This window comes from Medicago sativa, chromosome 1 (genome assembly GCF_051527215.1).
Source record: "Medicago sativa cultivar Bolivia chromosome 1, Bolivia_mono, whole genome shotgun sequence".
In the NCBI taxonomy this organism is placed as follows: domain Eukaryota; kingdom Viridiplantae; phylum Streptophyta; class Magnoliopsida; order Fabales; family Fabaceae; genus Medicago; species Medicago sativa.
Window position 1 is genome coordinate 30,957,279 of NC_140749.1, and position 19,077 is coordinate 30,976,355.

At 34.6% G+C, this 19,077-nt stretch overlaps 2 protein-coding genes across 2 annotated transcripts; one reads left to right on the forward strand and one right to left on the reverse strand.

The window, feature by feature from the left end:
• Positions 1-756: 756 nt before the first annotated feature.
• On the reverse strand, positions 757-4,104 carry LOC146954233 (uncharacterized). Its single transcript, XM_085753473.1, has 5 exons — positions 3,667-4,104; positions 3,435-3,560; positions 2,878-3,025; positions 1,386-1,399; positions 757-1,076 (listed from the first exon to the last, which is right to left on the reverse strand). Exons 1-5 carry the CDS (start codon positions 4,102-4,104, stop codon positions 831-833), a joined length of 972 nt encoding a protein of 323 aa, XP_085609599.1. The 3' UTR covers positions 757-830.
• A 2,317-nt stretch (positions 4,105-6,421) lies between these two features.
• LOC146954234 (uncharacterized) lies at positions 6,422-13,532 on the forward strand. Its single transcript, XM_085715372.1, has 4 exons — positions 6,422-6,679; positions 7,945-8,155; positions 8,527-12,166; positions 12,268-13,532. Exons 1-4 carry the CDS (start codon positions 6,521-6,523, stop codon positions 13,376-13,378), a joined length of 5,121 nt encoding a protein of 1,706 aa, XP_085571498.1. The 5' UTR covers positions 6,422-6,520; the 3' UTR covers positions 13,379-13,532.
• Positions 13,533-19,077: the final 5,545 nt, after the last annotated feature.

Here is a 19,077-nt window from a genome sequence, read left to right on the forward strand (position 1 = left end):
TTTCACATAAAGATATGATTTTCAACTTCTACATTGGGATATCAACGGAACCGGGCAAGAGTAAGGTGTATTTTTTGCTCTCTACCCCCGTCAACTAATATGTTGACCATACGTCTCCATTTCACGCCTAACCAACTCTCAAACTAACCATCTACAAACATTGCACCTTGGTAAGAGAAGACACATGTGACAAATAGATGATAAAAAAAATATTTAAATTGGACCTATACAAAATAAACATTTCCCTCCATATTTCTCCGGTATGAATCAAGTTATGCCCTTTTGGATATCTGTCCGGGAATCAATAAAGATGTCCAACAACAACAACCAAGCCAAAATGTTGTATCATAAACCATATTTCGGCACGGAATCAGCGAAGATGTCCACTAAATTTAATGTCTCTTTATGTCAAGCATGTGCGGTTAGCTGTAAATGCATATTGCTATGAAGGTGGATAAACTCACTATGGTGGATGATTAAGTTTCAAGTCATCCCAACAAGTGCACAACAATGTATCAATACAAGCGATTTAGCTATGTGGAGAGAGAATGCTCTACCCTATTGCAGGATATGGATGAAATAGTTGATATACAATTTGTAAAACTCTCAATTTGTATTGGAATTTTTCATAGAAAGAATAGTTGCCATTTTTAGCAATTTAGACTATTGTTCACAACCAGAGGAAAATAAATGAATAAGGTAAAATTTAGAAGGATAAACAATTGATGGTTGAACATGAACTTTGTGTGTCTTGTATCCAACAAATACAAATAACTTTTCCTCCTATCTACCTTATACAACTAGAGTAAATTAGCAATATTTGCTACTACTTAATTTATATTAATATTTTCCAACAATAAGACCTTATAAAACTGATTGGAAATCATTGGAACATCTTCCTCTTCGATCAAGCATCCTTCACACATCTCTCTCAGCTGCAACGAAAACAACTCAGGCCAAGACATACTAGCATCATCATCTTCATCGCCATCTACTTCAATCTTGTTTTTTCCATTGTTAAGTTGATTACTTGGATTTTGGTCAATATCTTCCCCCAACCAAACATTATTGTACTCCTATAATATGAGAATGAAAGAGCACAATAATAAGGAATTGAATTATCAGCACAATTAAAATGTGAAGTGATTTGCATAGAAGTGACTTAACGAGCAGTAATTTATAAAAATCAGAGTCTTAACAATAGTAATTTATAAAAAAAATTAAAAAAAAATCATTGTATTAATTTCAAATAGAGTGTCTCTAAAAAAATGTATTACATACGATCAATTGTTAATAAATAAAATATATAACAACAAAATAAAAATACTAAAAAAAGAACAAAATAAGCACAATAATTAAAAAATGTAAATATATGTAGCACTTACAGATTTGGTGGGTGCTTCGAGTGTGTTGAAATATGATGCACATTTCTAGAATTCTCTAGAATGCATTAGTAGTTTATAGAATGATGTACATGCCTAGATTTCTCTAGAATAGTTTAGTATGTTTTAGAATTAATTAATACTACACATGTAGTAGGGAATATCATGAAGAATCTAGAAAGAACTATCTAGAACATGACATCCACACTATAAATAGGCAAGCATGTACTCATTTGTAATTAATCCAAATAATCCAAATAATCCAATCAATCTAATTTAGAGAGCAATACAATATATTCTTGCTCCAAGTCCTCACACTACTATATTTCAACTATCAACTAAAGCCTTCTTCACTATCCAACTACACTCTAAACTATCACTACTACCTAAGTTTCCAACAGTGGTATCAGAGCTGCGTTCGGTCATTAACAGGGCGTAGCAAAATATGACCTCGTGTCACCAACTATATGTTCTTCTATAACATGAATTCTTCAAAAGTAGAAATTCTCAGTCTATGACTCAAACACAAAAGGAGTACATGTAGCCACAAGGCTCTACTCTGTTTGAGTTCAAACAAAAACTAAGAAGGCTATAGAGGAGTTCAGGTAGCCTAACAGCCCGATCCTCTAAAGTTCAAGTCCGACTAATGTCGAAGACCTATGGCGAATAAGACACTCAAGTTCGAATAGAGCACAAGCCCAGGCAATAAATATAAATGGAGACCTGTGACCTCTGATGCTTAACTTGAGTACAAGCATAGGTAACTACTAGAGCAAGAATGAGTCCCTGTCAAGAATCTACTACATGAGTGACAAGGAGACTCACAAGCAACTATGAACAAGAAATTCTCCCTGTCAGAAATCTTCAACAATGTCGACAAGGAGATTCACATGCAACTAAGGAGGAAGAATGGTACATGCAGAAGTCTTCAACAAGACTAGCAAGGAGACCAATAACAAATATTATGGCAAGAGGTGGCACAAATTTTCTATCATGTCAAATTGATCAACTATGAAGAGTATCAATGCTGGAGGAGATGATAACACAAAACTATGTTTGAGCAACTACGTACTACATTGGAAGTTTTCGAAATATGCATCAAGGAGGAGTGTTGAAATATGATGCACATTTCTAGATATTTCTAGAATACATTAGAGAAAACTAGAACAAGCTTAAAGTTATTATATATTTCTAGATTGTTCCATTAATGTCTAGGTTAAGTTGTAGCCTAGAAACATCCATAATATTCTAATGTAGAAAAGGCAAATAAAGGCCTAGATTATTCTAGTTCTAGAAACATCTATAAGCACCTATAAATAGACTTATATGGGTGCAATTGTATTCAAGCCTTTAAGCCTTTGAGATGCAATGTCAATAATATTGAAGGCTTCACCATATCACTAATGTGTCTCCTCCTACAATATGCTCATCACTAATGTGTGTTCCTACCACTAGCTCACTCAAGCTCTATATTTTCCAACAGATTCTCCCTCACGCTCTATATTCCAACAGAGTGCAAGAACAAAGTTCTCTTTTGGCCATTCCACATATTTTTCTTTTTCCTTACGTTGAGACTTTGTATTAACCACAGGACAGTTTGATTCTGTTGTTGGTTCTTCATAGATTATATATTTTCTCTTGCCCTACAAAGCCAAATGAAAAAGAACAATGTTAAAAAAAATTACTTGAATGATTATTATATAAAAGAAAATTGTTATATAAATAAATTATGAGTAGTAAATCATTAAAATAGGAAATTGATTTCGTTTATGATCAAATCAATCAAAACTTATTTTTCCAAAGAAATAATTTGCATCAAAATCTAAAATCTATTAAATAAATCACATGCTTAATTGATTAGGCGATCTTTAAGCAATATTTCAAGAAGATAAAAAGGTTAGAAGTAAAACAAACCCTAAACACAGTGTTTTACGGGAAAGAAGCTAGAAAGAAGATAAAATCTAATCTTTTTACTGGAAAGACAACAATAAGTCCTTATAAAGAAACAACAATATCATAAAGAAACACATTCTTGCAGGTTCAGTAACTTACAAGTACAGTGATTGCGGCAGGTCCAGGAACGATTGTCATTCTTGGTTTATCTTGTGCAACAATATTTTTGCTTACAGGTAAGTCAGTGCAATTCTTTCTAAATCTGCATAGAACATAATTATTGGCCTGCAAGAAACCAGATACAAAATCAAATCATAAATACCCAAGAAAAAATCTATATTGTATATTTGCAAAAAAACTAGGGCTACAAATCTTGGAACCTAGGGCTTACCAAAGGATTGCTTATCAAAGAATTGTGGAGGCTATATTCATGCAAGATCCATCCACCATCTTGGGAAGTGTCACTCTTCTCAAAGCGAAAACGTTTTTTCATGCCGAGGATTTGGTTCTTGTCTTTGCTCAATATATTTTTTCCAGCGTCTTCACCTTCCCATCTACCAAGTCCAATGGTGCGAACTACGCGTGAGCTAGTGGCAGATTTCTTCTTTAAGGTTGTAAAGAAGTATAGGTCTTTTCCACGATATGAGTAGGAAGCTCCCAACTCTTCCCAAATCTCCCATGGATTCTTTGCTGTGCCGAACAAATCGTATTCAAGAATGGTGATATGATTGGGCAAAGGTCTGTTATGAATTTTGTTGTAAAGGAATTGTTGTAGAAGTTCGTCATCTGTGAGTGCGATAACCTTATTGGAAGAAGAGTTGAGGGCCATTGTTACAAAATAAGAAATTTTGGAATCGTAAAGTCGATAAGCTTGAAGAAGAGTATTCTCGCTTCAAATTATACTGAACAATTCAAGGGAAATCTATACTGTGATCTTTTGAAGTAATAGTATCTAATATATATAGAGATATCTCAATTTACACTGACCCAAAAGATTTCCTTAAAGATACGAAAAATAAATATTTTTGTTCTGATACTAATAAAAAATTAAATCTTTACTTCAAGTTTGTATAATTTTTTCGTCAAAAAAAGATTTTGTATAATATATTTTTTTTTTTGAATGGTATTAAAATCAAATTATATCTAATCTTAACCCTAATTTATATTTTAAAATCAAATATAATTTGGTTCTGAAATTTAAATCAAGTTAGCATATTTTTCCTGCATTGCCCGGTTATACATATAATATTATTATATTATTTGAGTTTTTTTTTTAAGAAGAAGAAATATTACTATTTGAGTTAGGTATAATATAGTCATTTAAAATTTACATATCAAGAGTTCTGAAATAAAATATAAAAAGTACTCATATTATAACCCACAAATTATTAAATGAATTATATCCCCCCACAACAAATGAAAAATATAGGTATAGAATATGAAAGTTCAATATATATGTATGAATATGTGATTTTAGGTGACTTTTTCACGTTCAATTATATCGTTAAACAAATTTGTCTATAAAAATGTTATATTTTTTTTTCTTCTTTCAAAACTATAAGATTTATAATATATTTATTATAATGTTGGTGTCATTAAAAAAAGTGGATACATAAGAACGAAGTACCCATTTAGCTGCTAGTTTCAATATTAAAAAAACCACGTTAATAAAAAATATTTATATAAAAAAAAAAACTACATGTTACCCAAAAAGATATTAGGAAAATGTTAGCAAATGAAGTTATAAAAGAATCACGCACTATAGAGGTTTTTTTTTTTCAAGTAGTCTAGTAGTTGTAGCTCTCACTTTTTTTTTGACCAAAAATCTTGAACCTCATATCTTTTAAATGTAGAGAAGTAGAGTGTCTGGGGTTCGAACATCGACCTCGAACCTTATTTTTTGTTGTGGTTTGGTTTCAAAAACCCGAAAGGGTCTGGCTACTAATTAACGTATTGGACTCATCCCTCGATCTGAGTCCTTACGCGTCTGTTTGAAACCTGTGGTGTTTGGTGGCTTGGCTACTTTGATTCTCTGATGTTTTCAGATCTGTTGAGATTTGCAGGTTTCAAGTTGGTCTTGTCTGCACACACACTCAGGTTCTTCATGCTCGAAAGAGCTCTTATGCTTGCTGTATTATTTAGGGAGCTGTTGGCACTTGGATTTGGATACCGTGTTGGCGGTTGATCCATTCGCCGAATTTTTAAACCCTGATGTTTCTTCACATTGTTCATTTTTCACATTTTTTTGTAATTTGGTTTCGCGCCCGTACGCGGGTTCGTTGGGTTGCGTACGTGACTAGTGAATTTTTGTTAAGATAGATTAGGGTCGATCCACTAGGTCTGTTTTTATTGATGTATCCCCTTTTGGGTTGTATCTGGGTCAGGTCCAATGTCCCCCCAGTCTTTGTATCACTTTCTTTTTATTTAATATTATCTTCCTTTTGATTAAAAAAATATTAAATTTTCATAATTTTTTTTAATATATTATTCCATATATTTAAGCTCAAAATTATGCATTAATATACGTAATATGATCAATTGTATCATGTATTATGGGACGGAGGGAGTATGACTCTTCTATCAAAGGATTGAGGGAGTATACCCCCAACATTCACCTGTGTAGTTTAGTTGACTTGACCGGTTGGAAACCGAAAGGAAATTTGGAAGGAAGGACACCCACACTAGACACACTTTCTTTAAGGTACACATTAATAACCAATAGGCACTAACCAAGGTGACTCATACCTTTTCTTCTCCAAAGAAACTAGACCAATAGGCCATAACCAACTTTATACCTTTTCTTCTTTTTATTACGTTACTTCTCGAAGAAGGAGTCTTCACTGTGCCAAAGAAACTAGACAGGAAAAATACTTGGGTGACATAATGTCACCGTGACATTAAAATCACCGTGACATTAAAATTTGGGCCACACAAATGTACTCATGGATGTGTTGTGTGGCCAAGATACAAATGGCAATGTGTGTTGTGTGACCCAGATTTAATGTCACGGTGACATTATGTCACCCAAGTGCTTTCCGACAGACAGACACTCTTTCTTTAACGTACACATTAGTAACCAATAGGCAATAACCAACTTTATACCTTTTCTTCTTTTTATTACGTTACTTCTCCAAGAAGGAGTCTTCACCGTGTGCTTTGTGTCATTTAAAGAAGTAAAACTAGAGAAGTAAACCATTCTCTTCTTCACTCCTGATACTTCATTTCATTACCGTTGCAGAAGATCAATGGCTACACCAAAAGAACACGTTGAAGAGATACGAAGGACAAAGTTCTCTATCGGTGGGAATCCTAATCCTTTGACCGAGGATCTTCACCATGCCGTTAAGAATCTCTCCGCCGAGCTTTATGCAAAAGATGTTCATTTCCTGATGGAACTAATTCAAGTACATGTTCATCCTTTTCTGTTTCATCTCTTTTATTTATTAGTAGTATAATCATGCATGCATATGCATGTGTACGAATAATATTATAAATGTTTTCAAAATTATATTTTTGTCTTGTTTTTGTGTAGGTTCAGTTACATGTATCAAGACCATGCTTATTCTTCTTTTACATTTTAATATTTTTCTTTACTCTTTTTTTGTGTGGATAATATATGCATGATTCTGAGTGATTTTCTCTATTTATGTATATCACTATCATTGTTCTCATATCTAGAGATGAAATCATGTTTTTATATGAGAGATGCTATTTCAACATAAAAATCCTATCATCTTTTTTAGAGAAAAAAAAAACCCATCATCTTATTATGCCGTATAAAATAAATAGGGTTAATATATGTTTATCCCCTGTAATATTAGCGATTTCCGGTTTACCCCTGTAAAAAAAAATTGTTTAGATTTCAACCATGTAATTTAAAGATTTTTGGTTTTTGATCTTCATGAATTTTGACTGTGCAAAATCGATAATATGATAGGGGGTAAACCGAAATATCCATGATATGACAGGGGGTAAACTGAAATTCTCTCAAATTATAGGGGGTGAAAGTACCTTAAATTTTGTAATTTGAAGCCATGAAAGTCCAAAACAAAAAAATCTTCAAATTACAAGGTTGAACAATTGTCTTAGTGTTTGTTTGGTTTTGTGGTGATAAAAATTGATCTTATATGCATTGTTTTTGTGAAATTGATTTTCGTCAAAGTGAGTTGAACGCAAAGTGACTTATGTTTAAATTTGTACATAAAAATCACCTTTGAAGTCAAAAGCTACAAATTCTAGCTTCAAGTTATAGTCAATTCCGAAGTCCAAATCAATTTTATTGGAAAATACTTAAAACATGTCAAACAATTATAAACCTCAAAAATTGCTAATGTGTTTGAGAAAGAGAAAAGTAATACTCGCTCCGGTCTCTATTATAAGATAAACAAATTATTTTTTAGATTCATTGAATAACTAATGTATCTATTCTATATTATAGATACATGATATATCAATTATTCAATGAACCTAAAAATAAATATTTTTTCTTATAATAGTAGTATAAAAAGATAAAATATATTTCAGTTATTTATATATTAGGTGTTGGACTCCACTTTTGTTGTCAAACTCAGTAACATTTCTCTTTTCAAATATAGTATTTGAATCCCCCTAAAAAAAATTGTATTTGAATTTCGTTTCCATAATTTTTTTTTGTTGTCAACTTTTACAGAATGCTGAAGATAACCACTACAACGAGGGAGTGAAACCAACACTGGAGTTTGTCATAACTTCTGATGACATTACTGCTACTGGTGCTCCAGCCACATTACTTATTTTCAATAATGAAAAGGGTTTCTCTCCAAATAACATCGAGTCCATATGCGGTGTTGGACGATCAACAAAGAAAGGCAATAGGAGCAGTGGTTACATAGGAGAGAAAGGTACATCACATTCTTATATTTATTTGTTTCTTAAAATGTTGTGTACTTTGGACTCAAGATGGACTAATGCTAATATAGTTAATTCAATGAAGATTAGTTTTTTTTTTTTTTTTTTGAAAGAATGAAAAGATTAGTTTAATGTTTTATTTTGTATTTTAATATCTGAATTGTAATTTTAATCTTTTTTTAAAAGGACATAAATATAAACATGTGTACTTTTTGATAGTCAACTATCTCTCTTTTGGAAATCCTTGTTAATCGAGTGATATAAAACCATGCTTGACTATGGAGTATGAATATCCATAAAAGTAGCCAAATTGAAGATGATAACACAAATGTTTGACATAATCTCTCTTATGGTTGAATTTCAGGAATCGGATTCAAGAGTGTGTTTCTGGTTAGTGCTCAACCATATATTTTTAGCAATGGATATCAGATAAGGTTCAATGAGATGCCTTGTCCACATTGCAGTCTTGGATATATAGTTCCTGAATGGGTTGAGGAGAAGCCAACCCTTGTTGACATAAAGCAGATATATGGTGCTGGTGAAGCTCTTCCAACTACAACAATTGTCTTGCCCTTGAAGCAGGATAAGGTCAACCCTGTCAAACAGCAGCTTTCAAGCGTTCATCCAGAAGTTCTTTTGTTTCTTACAAAAATCAGACACCTTTCTGTAAGAGAAGTTAATGAAAATCCTGGACAGAGCACTGTAACTGCTGTATCTATTTCAAGCGAGATTAACTTCGTGCAAAGGAAAAACATGAATTCTGAGTCTTACACACTATATCTCTCCGCAGAGGAAAATAGTAACAATGAGAAGGAATGCAGCTACTACATGTGGAAGCAAAAGTTTCCGGTCAGGTCAGAAAGTGTGGTTGAAAGGAGAACAGATGTTGAAGAATGGGTTGTGACACTGGCCTTCCCAAATCAGGAGAGGCTTCATAGGGGTAAAAGCTCACCAGGGGTCTATGCATTTCTTCCTACAGAGATGGTCACTAATTTTCCTTTCATTATTCAAGCAGATTTTGTCCTTGCTTCATCTAGGGAGACAATTCTCTTGGATAATAAATGGAACCAAGGGATACTTGAATGTGTTCCATCGGCCTTTATGGATGCATTCAAAACACTTGTTGTAGGATCCGATCAAGCTCCAGTATCAAGTTTGGCTCGTATGTTCAAGTTCCTTCCCAGTGAAATTTCATCATTTGAGAAGTTTAATCATGTGAGGGACAAAATCAAAGCAAAGTTGGTTAATGAAAATATTGTTCCTATTGAGACATATACGGAGCAGAAGCACTTCTATAAGCCTGGTGAAGTTAGTAGGCTGCTGTCTGAATTCTGGAATATTTTGAGTAAATCCCGAGACGAAGGAGTGTACTTGCTTAACCTATCTTCTCATGATGGGAGGAAGATCTTGAGTTCTTCGTTTGATAAAAGTGAGTATGATAATGTACTCAACTTTTTAGGGGTTAAACAAGTGACCGTTGATTGGTATGCAAAGTGCATCCAGAGTTCTAATCTCGTGGATGGTGTATCAGAAGATCTCTATCTACAACTTTTACTGTTTGTTGCTAAAAACTGGACTTCAAGATTTAAGGGAACAAACATTAATAGTATTCCATTGATAAAATATGTGGCTTCTGATGGAACTCTATCCTCTTTCAGTCTTTATGAATGCACACAGCACGCAAAGCGAGTAGTAATGACAGACTCAAGTCAGTCTGATGCTTGTTCTTGGCTGATCAATTGGAACAAGGAATTTTCATGTGCAGGAAACCGGTTTTTTATGCCAGAAAGCACTCAAAAGGCTATCTTGAGATTGGCCCAGGGCCAGAAGCAGACTTTGATTGAATGGCTTGCAAATGACGTTTCTGTTACTAATTTGAACGTGTACACTTTTGCCAATGTCCTCTGCAGTTCTCTTAAAAATAACAGCAAACATGCCATTGCATATGCTCATTTTTTGTACCACTCTTTATCAATGAAGTATTTGTCAAAGCGGGAGGTTGATAGTCTATGTAGCTCTATGCCACTTGTTGACAACTATGGGCGTGTCACAGAAACAAGAAAGGGGGTTCTTATGCCTGCAAATGTTAGCAAATGGACAGACTTGATTGTTTCTAATCCTTGGAGGAATGAAAATTATGTTGAGCTTGGAAAGGAGTACCTAAATTCCTCATCTTATGCAGGCCAATTTACAGGTTCCGGAAAGCTTATTGATTTCCTCACAACTCATGTTGGAGCTTCTGACATTCCTCATATATCTCCTCCAAATGCTGGGTTTTCAGCTGTTGACACACCACTTACCAAAAACAATGCCTTTTTGCTTTTGGATTGGATTCGGAATCTGAAGCATAGGGGAGTGCACTTACCAGAGAGGTTTTTGAAATGTATAAAAGATGGCAGCTGGCTTAAAGTTACCGTTAATGGATACAGTCCTCCTTCAAAGTCGTTCTTAATTCGCTCGCCATTGGGGAAAATTTTGCAAAGTGGTTCGGTTCTTGTTGATATCCCCCTGATTGACGAGAGCTTCTATGGGGATAGGATAAACGAGTATGAAGAGGAGTTGAAAACAATTGGAGTGATGTCCAGTTGTGAGGAAGCATGTAAATTCATTGGAAGAGAACTGATGTCTCGCGCATCTTCCTTCACTTTAAGTAAGAATCATGTCCTTTTGATGCTTAACTTCATCCAATATCTCAGGAGAAGTCATCTCCTATTGGACGAATTTGTGAACAGCATCAGAGATGAACCTTGGCTAAAGACATCTGAAGGTCTTAGGTCTCCTGTTGGATCTGTATTGAATGATTCCGGATGGAAAGTAGCATCACAAATTAGTAATATCCCTTTTATTGATCAATATTACTTTGGTGAGGAAATATATAGCTACAAAGAGGAGCTGAAGTTGTTAGGAGTGGTAGTTGGCTTTAATAGAAATTACCAAATTGTTATCAAGCACTTAAAAAAATCACCCTCAAATTTGGCCTCTTTGACACCTGAGGCTGTTCTTTTGATAATGCAATGCATCAAATCCTTGGATGACCCTAGTAAAATCGTAAGTTCATTGAAAGGAACAAGCTGCTTGAAGACAAACATGGGCTTCAAAATTCCAAGTGAATGTTTCTTGTATGACCAGACGTGGGGCTGCATTTTGGATGTATTCAATGGCCTTCCTGTGATTGATCATAAAGTCTATGGAGATAATATTTTCTCTTTCAAATATGAACTGAAGCAAATCGGTGTGGTGGTTGATTTTGAAGATGCTATCAAAATATTTGCTTCTCTCTTCAAACAGAAGGCATCACAAGCTTCATTTAATCCAGAAAATGTCATGTCATTTCTTTCTTGTTGCAGGCTGCTGAAGGGGACTGTTTATAGATTTCCTTCTGATTGTTCGACCATTATACATAATCAGAAGTGGCTGTATACCAAGGTTGGTTGTTATGCGTGCCCAAAACAATGCATTTTATATGGTCCAGAGTGGAAATCTATATCTCCGATTACTTGTCTCCCTTTCATTGACGACAGTGACAAATTTTATGGTACGGCAATACATGAATACAAGGAAGAACTGAAGAACCTTGGTGTTGTTACTGAATTGAAACATGGCGTGAGGTTTGTGCCTAAATGTCTGAATTTTCCTTCAGATCCCTCCACCATTACTCCTGAAAGTGTGTTTTCTTTGCTGGAATGCATCCGAAGTTTATATGAAGAGCATAAGCTTTCCATTGATGATGAGTTCAGAAAGAGATTGTCCAGAAATTGGTTGAAGACACATGCTGGTTATAGGCCTCCAGAGATGTGTTTGCTGTTTAATTCCAAGTGGAGTTCTTTCTTTAATCCAACTGATGGGCCTTTTATTGATGCAAATTTTTATGGACCTAAAATAGCATCTTTTCAGAAAGAATTCAATGCAATCGGTGTCACCACTGACCTAGAGAAAGGATGCTCCTTGCTTGCCGGTCACCTTGAGATTCTCTGTGACAGTGAGACTATTGTCAAAATATACAGGTACTCATTTAATCACCCACATGTTGTGTCTCTTTTTGCTTCTTGCTTGCCAGTCACCTTAACTCTCTTTCTGACTTTGATAATATTGTGAATATACATAGGTACTTGTCTGAATACAACTGGAAACCTGAGGATAAAGCTGCCAAGAAAATTTGGATTCCCAATGGAACTGAAGGTGGACTGTGGGTCCGCTCTGAAGAATGCATCGTACATGACCCTGATAAGCTTCTTGGTTTAAAATTCTATGTTCTTGAAGATATCTATGATAGGAAGCTTTTTCCCTTTTTTACGTTTGCCATGGAAGTCAGGGCTAAACCCTCACTTGATGATTATGTTGATCTTTGGAATGAATGGGAGAGTTCATTGGAAGAATTGTCGCATGACAAGTGCTGGAAATTCTGGATGTTTATCCTGAAACATTTGGGCCCAAATACAGAGAAGAAACTTTCGGAGAGGTTGAGCAAACTACCTGTAACAACAGGAAGCAAAGAGATATTTCTGCTGGACAAGAAAGATGTTTTTATACCTGATAACCTTCATCTGAAGAAGCTTTTTGAGCAGGAGAAGATTTTTGTGTGGTATCCTCAGCAGGACTTTGGGCCTTCGTCCATTTCTAAGTTATATGACATCTACAGAAAAATCGGCGCTCGAAATATATCTGAATCACTATGCAAAGAAGAATCTTCCTTGCTGAATGATGGTGTTGAAATGGTGCAAGTTGATCATAATGATATTCTTTTCAACTTAAAAGGTTTGATTAAGCTCATTCTTGGGTTCCTTGCTTGTTCTAGCCTGAAGATGGAACCAGACAAGAGGCATGAAGCTGTTCAAGGTCTTCTCAACCTGAGTTTCCTTGAGACAAAGGTCCCGGTCATGGTAAGCTATAGTCTATCGCTGTCATCAGGGGACATTGTTACAAAGAAAGATGACAAAATGGTACGCTGGGAAAGGCAAAGTTCCAAGTTTTTCATCCAGAAGTTGGATGAGCCTCAAGGAAATGCACTGAAATATGCCACATATTTCTCTGAAACAATATCAGAAGGTGTTTTGTGTGAGAATCATGATTTTGTTCCTGCCCTCTCTGAATTGATCACGTTGGGTTTTGTGCTGAAATTCAAGAATGAAGATATTGAATTTCTGATGGAGTCGAAGAACTTTCAGATTTTCAGTGAGGATGAGGAGCTCCTCAGTTCTGCCTTCCCTTCTGACTGAGTATTCTGCATAAGTTTTTAAGTTTACTTGTTACTATGTCTGTCTCTTTACAGTGTTTAAGTTTCTTGTTCTTTTAACTTTGTTCTCTTTTCTGTGGTTTGTGAGACTATGTTAAGGCACCTTTGTTATTATTATTGAATCACTGAATTTCTTATGAGTACCTGTCAACAATATTTTGCTTCTTTCACTTCTATTTGATGGCCTTTGTTCTCTTATGCACTTTATGGAAACTTCAATACTTGACTTTTATATGTTAGCAATTTGCAAGTCAAGACACCCAACATATGCTCAGAATTTGTATAGAAATCTTGACATTGTCTAAATTACATTCCAGAACTTAGGAAAATTATGCCATATTAAACTTTACACTGGTTTGCAAGTGTCCAGTCTAGTTGACTGTGATGTCTTGTATCAATTTTCTATTTGACAAAGGGGCAATACTGGCATAATAACCTGGGTTACTAGGTAGAGCTTAGAATCCCATATCTAAGCTCTAGTGGAACTAACAATTAATTTCTGTTTTCTTTAGGGGAACAATTAATTTCTTTTAATTATATAACCATTTTTTTAAGAATTTATGAAATAGTACTTATGTGATTCGTTTTACTATGATTTTGTGATTCAAAACAAATACAAGAAGAAACCCTATCTTTAGTTAGTCTGCATCTATTGAGACTTGTATTAATGGCATCGTTCACTTTGATTACAATTCTTGGATTTAAACAATGAAGGCCAAATTTTACACTCTTCTCTCAAATAGTGCAAGTCCCCTCACGAAATGTGTATGGAGTACTTAATTTATTTGCTAATTTTGTGTTGTTACATTGCTGCAAATCACTAACTATTGTGCCCAAGACAGTGCTACCTAGAGCTCTAGCCGAAATATATGAAGGGATTATAATATCCTATGAAACACTTATATGTACAACTGACACAATTTTGACGGTGTCGGACACAAGACACACCTTTAACTTAAAGTGTCGGTGCCATTCACATAGAGCAAGAAAATGTCAGAAACATAGTGTAGAAGGTAATTTGATTTATTTTTTCCCTTCATTTCTTGCCTAGTGATTTGATGCAATGTACAATCAACCTAAGCAAGCATTACAATTACATCATTTCTACAAAATAGTCTACTGACTTTACGAGACTACTTTTGAGTTGATTTTCATCCGTGTTTAATAGATCTCTATATGAATAGCTTTAGGTCCAGCCAAGGTTTTAAAAAACGGTCCGTTACCGAGAAAAAGGCCGTGACAAAAATGTATAGGTAGCGGACGTTACCGCTTTTCACCGTTTTTACATAGTGAACAAAAATCGCGACGAAATGCCGTTACGGCCGCGACGAAACAGCCGCAAAAAATACCGTTAATGACATTAGACATAGAATCCGAATATTTTTTTCAATTAAGATAGATGAAAATCATATTGTTAGTACATATTTGATCATAAAATTACATAACTTATCTCCTTATCTAGTTTAAAACTCAAAATCTCTCTCTAGTTTAAGTTATTTAAGTTACTATCATTATTTAAGAGTTGTGCAATGTTGTCATTAATTCACACCGCGACAACCGCAATCCGTATCGCAACACCCGTAACGGCCGAAATCGCGAAATCTTATACGCGACTGCGACCTTGACCGCGACCGTTGTTTAAAACCTCGTCCAGCAACTTGGAGTAAGCCAGAAGATGTGAATTTTAATATCTACTTTCCTTCATATGAGACATTTAGCCCCAAAAAATTGAATTAGTCCAAATCAAATTCTGTTCATACCATAAAACATTTTCTATCATCATAGGCAGATCATTACCTCAACAATAGTAATCAAACGTTAGAGAGATGGATTAGAGATAACTTAAGAAACCTTCTATCAGCTAAGCACTTGAAGGAAATCGTCAACAATCTCATATACATCGAATCATATATGGTAAAAGAGCTTGATGTGATTTGTATGTAAATATTTGGCTTAAATGCACTTTTGGCCCCCTATGTTTGTCGTCGTAGCAATTTTGATCCCCTAACAAAAAAAATGCAAATTTGACCCCCTAATTTTGCCATGTTTAGGGAAATATGCTCTTTTACCCCCTTATCTTTACAAAAAAGTTGTGATTTTGACCCCTTTTTTGGGACATGTGGCGGCTTCTCAGCATAGTTGCGAAAATTTGGGGGTCAAATTTGCATTTTTTTTGTTAGGGGGCCAAAATTGCTACGACAGCAAACATAGGGGGGGTCAAAAGTGCATTTAGTTTGTTTGTTAGTCATGTAGTTTGTTTTGCGCCTCAATGTTTTAAGAGTAATGTTATTTGAATATTGGACAATTTGTGGGACAACAAAAATATACAAAAAAATGTGAGTCTTGGCACAAAAACTAAAGCAATAAAGAGAGAATGAGAACATGATGTGAGTATGAGAGAGAAAGTAGTCATAAAATTGTCACAAAATGGTTGTTCAAATATCATTTCTCATGTTTTAATGTACCGAATAAGCCTTTGATAACAAAAGTAAGGCTCTGTTTGGTAAATGACCAAGAAATTAGCTTATAGCGGATAACTTATAAGTTCGTTTGACAAAAAAAATCTTATTTGATAATAGTCTTTTCACCACAAATAAAATATACAAAATGTTTTGCGCCTCAATGTTTTAAGAGTAATGTTATTTGAACATTGGACAATTTGTGGTAGCGTTTAGGTCCCTCATTGCATGAGGGAGATTTTTTTAATGGTGAGATTGACTCAATGGATTGGATCTATTCCACCTCATCAAGTGAGCACATGCACCTCTCCATACTCAACCAAAACATATCATACACACTCTACATTTGATTTTCCATTAGTTTACAATTCTCTCTCCTCTCTATCAGTACACTCACCTCTCTTCTTCCATTTCACAACTCAATCGCTGACTTCACCGCTCCGCCGCCGTCAGTTCGTCGCGCCGTCGCCGTCCAACGTTGATACTCATTTGTTATTGAATGTTCAATTGAAACTCGTATGAAATTACTGTGTAAAACGTTGATACTCATATGTTTAATAGATTTTTTTTCTTGCCAGAACCTTAAAAAAAAATTATCTGCAATTGGTTTGTGTATTTGAAAAAGAAGTATGTCCTTTCTACTTCCCTTTCAATCCCGATCAAAACTATGTAAAAAAAATTGAATTTCATTGCGTAACAAGGGAGATCAGGTCGGGTCAAAACGACCCGTTTTACAGTTGACGGGCGAAGAAGAAAAGATGAGTTAAACAAAAAAAACAAAAAAACTAACAAAATCAAGCAAGGCATGAGTCGAACCAACGACCCCTCACACACATATAATCACATTACCAACTGTACTACGGATGCATTTCTGATAAACTTGGATTTATATATTATTTAACGTCTATTACAAAATTTGAATTTGATCATTTAATTCATTTTGTATTGGATTTTTATACATACCAAGTCTTAAATAGACACAACCCTAAATAAATTTTATACGACCACACTTACATAAATGATAAATTTTATGGTTAAATATGTTTTTGATTTCTATAAATATATCAATTTTTCGTTTTATTCTCTCTAAAATTTTCGTTCAATTTTTAGTCACTATAAAATTTTCAATCACTACTTTTGGTTCTTATTTTAAAGTTAATTTTTGTATTTTCTTTTTTAATGAAAATATGCAGGAATTTGTAGATTTTTGTAAAAATAAATAAATTTTTTAACAAAACACAAATTAAATATGAATTTTTAACTATCAAAAATATAAAAATTCATATTAAATTCATGTTTTGTTAAAAAAATCTATTTTTTTTTTGGGAGAGATACTTATAATATTATGATTTTTTTTTCAAAATTTTATACAAAAATATGAATTCTACATATGAATTTACTTTAAAAGAGGGACCCAAAGTGAACATGAAAATTTTTTATAGACTTAAAGTTGAAGAAAAATTTTAAACGGACTAAAATGAAAAGTTGTAAGCTGCAACACGATTTCAACACTGTAACTTACGAATTTAAAATATTTTAAATTTCATTAACTGTATTGAATGGAAATTAAAATAATTAATTCTTTTTTATGGAATCAATTAATGCATCATTTAATTCATAGTAGGATAGTGTATATATAGTATAAAAAAAAAGACTTTTGAATAACATAGTCAAAAATTTAAATAAAATTTATTTAAACACACAATCTATTGTCATTACAATTTAAAATAAAAATTAAAATTAAGTTATGAGACTAAATTATATTTCTTTTAAATTTTATCATTTATATGTGTTCAAATTATTTATTTATTTTAGGTTATGTTCAATTAAGCATTTCTCATATCAGATTCCCAGAGGTATGTCATTCGGACGAACTATCCCCTCGAAAACTAGTAAGTTTAGGAACTAGTTTACTTCGGGGACCTAAACGTGCCTATCATCTGAAAGGCAATAGGCACAATCAATCCGACCGTTCAAAATGACCTTCTTATACCTAAAAGGATGCAGAAACTTGAATTTCTCAGATCGGGTTCTCGAAGGTATGTCATCCGGACAAACTATCCCCTCAAAAACTAGTCAGCTTAGGAACTAGTTTACTTCGGGGACCTAAACGTGCCTATCATCTGAAAGGAAACAGGCACAGTCAATCCGACCGTTCAAAATGACATTCTTAGACCTAAAAGGATGCAGAAACTTGAATTTCTCAGATCGGGTTCTCGGAGGTATGTCATCCGAACGAACTATCCCCTCAAAAACTAGTAATCTTAGGAACTAGTTTACTCCGGGGACCTAAACGTGCCTATCATCTGAAAGGCAATAGGCACAGTCAATCCGACCGTTCAAAATGACCTTCTTAGACCAAAAAGGATGCAGAAACTTGAATTTCTCAGATCGGGTTCTCGGAGGTATGTCATTCGGACGAACTATCCCCTCGAAAACTAGTAAGCATAGGAACTAGTTTACTCCGGGGACCTAAATGTGCCTATCATCTGAAAGGCAATGGGCACAGTCAATCAAACCGTTCAAAATGACCTTCTTAGACCTAAAAGGATGCAGAAACATTAATTTCTCAGATCGGGTTCTCGGAGGTATGTCATCCGAACGAACTATCCCCTCGAAAACTAGTCAACTTCGGAACTAGTTTACTTCGGGGACCTAAACGTGCCTATCATCTGAAAGGCAACAGGCACAGTCAATCCGACCGTTCAAAATGACTTTCTTAGACCTAAAAGGATGCAGAAACTTGAATTTCTCAGATCGGGTTCTCGGAGGTATGTCATCCGGACAAACTATCCCCTCGAAAACTAGTAAGTTTAGGAACTGGTTTACTTCGGGGACCTAAACGTGCCTATCATCTGAAAGGCAATAGGCACAGTCAATCCGACCGTTCAAAATGACCTTCTTAGACCTAAAAGGATGCAGAAACTTGAATTTCTCAGATCGGGTTCTCGAAGGTATGTCATCCGGACGAACTATCCCCTCGAAAACTAGTCAGCTTAGGAACTAGTTTACTCCGGGGACCTAAACGTGCCTATCATCTGAAAGGAAACAGGCACAGTCAATCCGACCGTTCAAAATGACATTCTTAGACCTAAAAGGATGCAGAAACTTGAATTTCTCAGATCGGGTTCTCGGAGGTATGTCATCCGAATGAACTATCCCCTCAAAAACTAGTAATCTTAGGAACTAGTTTACTCCGGGGACCTATACGTGCCTATCATCT

Bases quoted from the DNA above. Each gene is read 5' to 3' on its own strand.
- LOC146954233 (XM_085753473.1), bottom strand. From the start codon at position 4,104: ATGGCCCTCAACTCTTCTTCCAATAAGGTTATCGCACTCACAGATGAC. The intron at 3,561-3,666 runs GTAAGCCCTAGG...GGTTTCTTGCAG, and splicing joins CTTTGATAAGCAATCCTTTG to GCCAATAATTATGTTCTATG. The intron at 3,026-3,434 runs GTAAGTTACTGA...TTGGCTTTGTAG, and splicing joins CTGCCGCAATCACTGTACTT to GGCAAGAGAAAATATATAAT.
- LOC146954234 (XM_085715372.1), top strand. From the start codon at position 6,521: ATGGCTACACCAAAAGAACACGTTGAAGAGATACGAAGGACAAAGTTC. The intron at 8,156-8,526 runs GTACATCACATT...GTTGAATTTCAG, and splicing joins TGGTTACATAGGAGAGAAAG to GAATCGGATTCAAGAGTGTG. The intron at 12,167-12,267 runs GTACTCATTTAA...GAATATACATAG, and splicing joins ACTATTGTCAAAATATACAG to GTACTTGTCTGAATACAACT.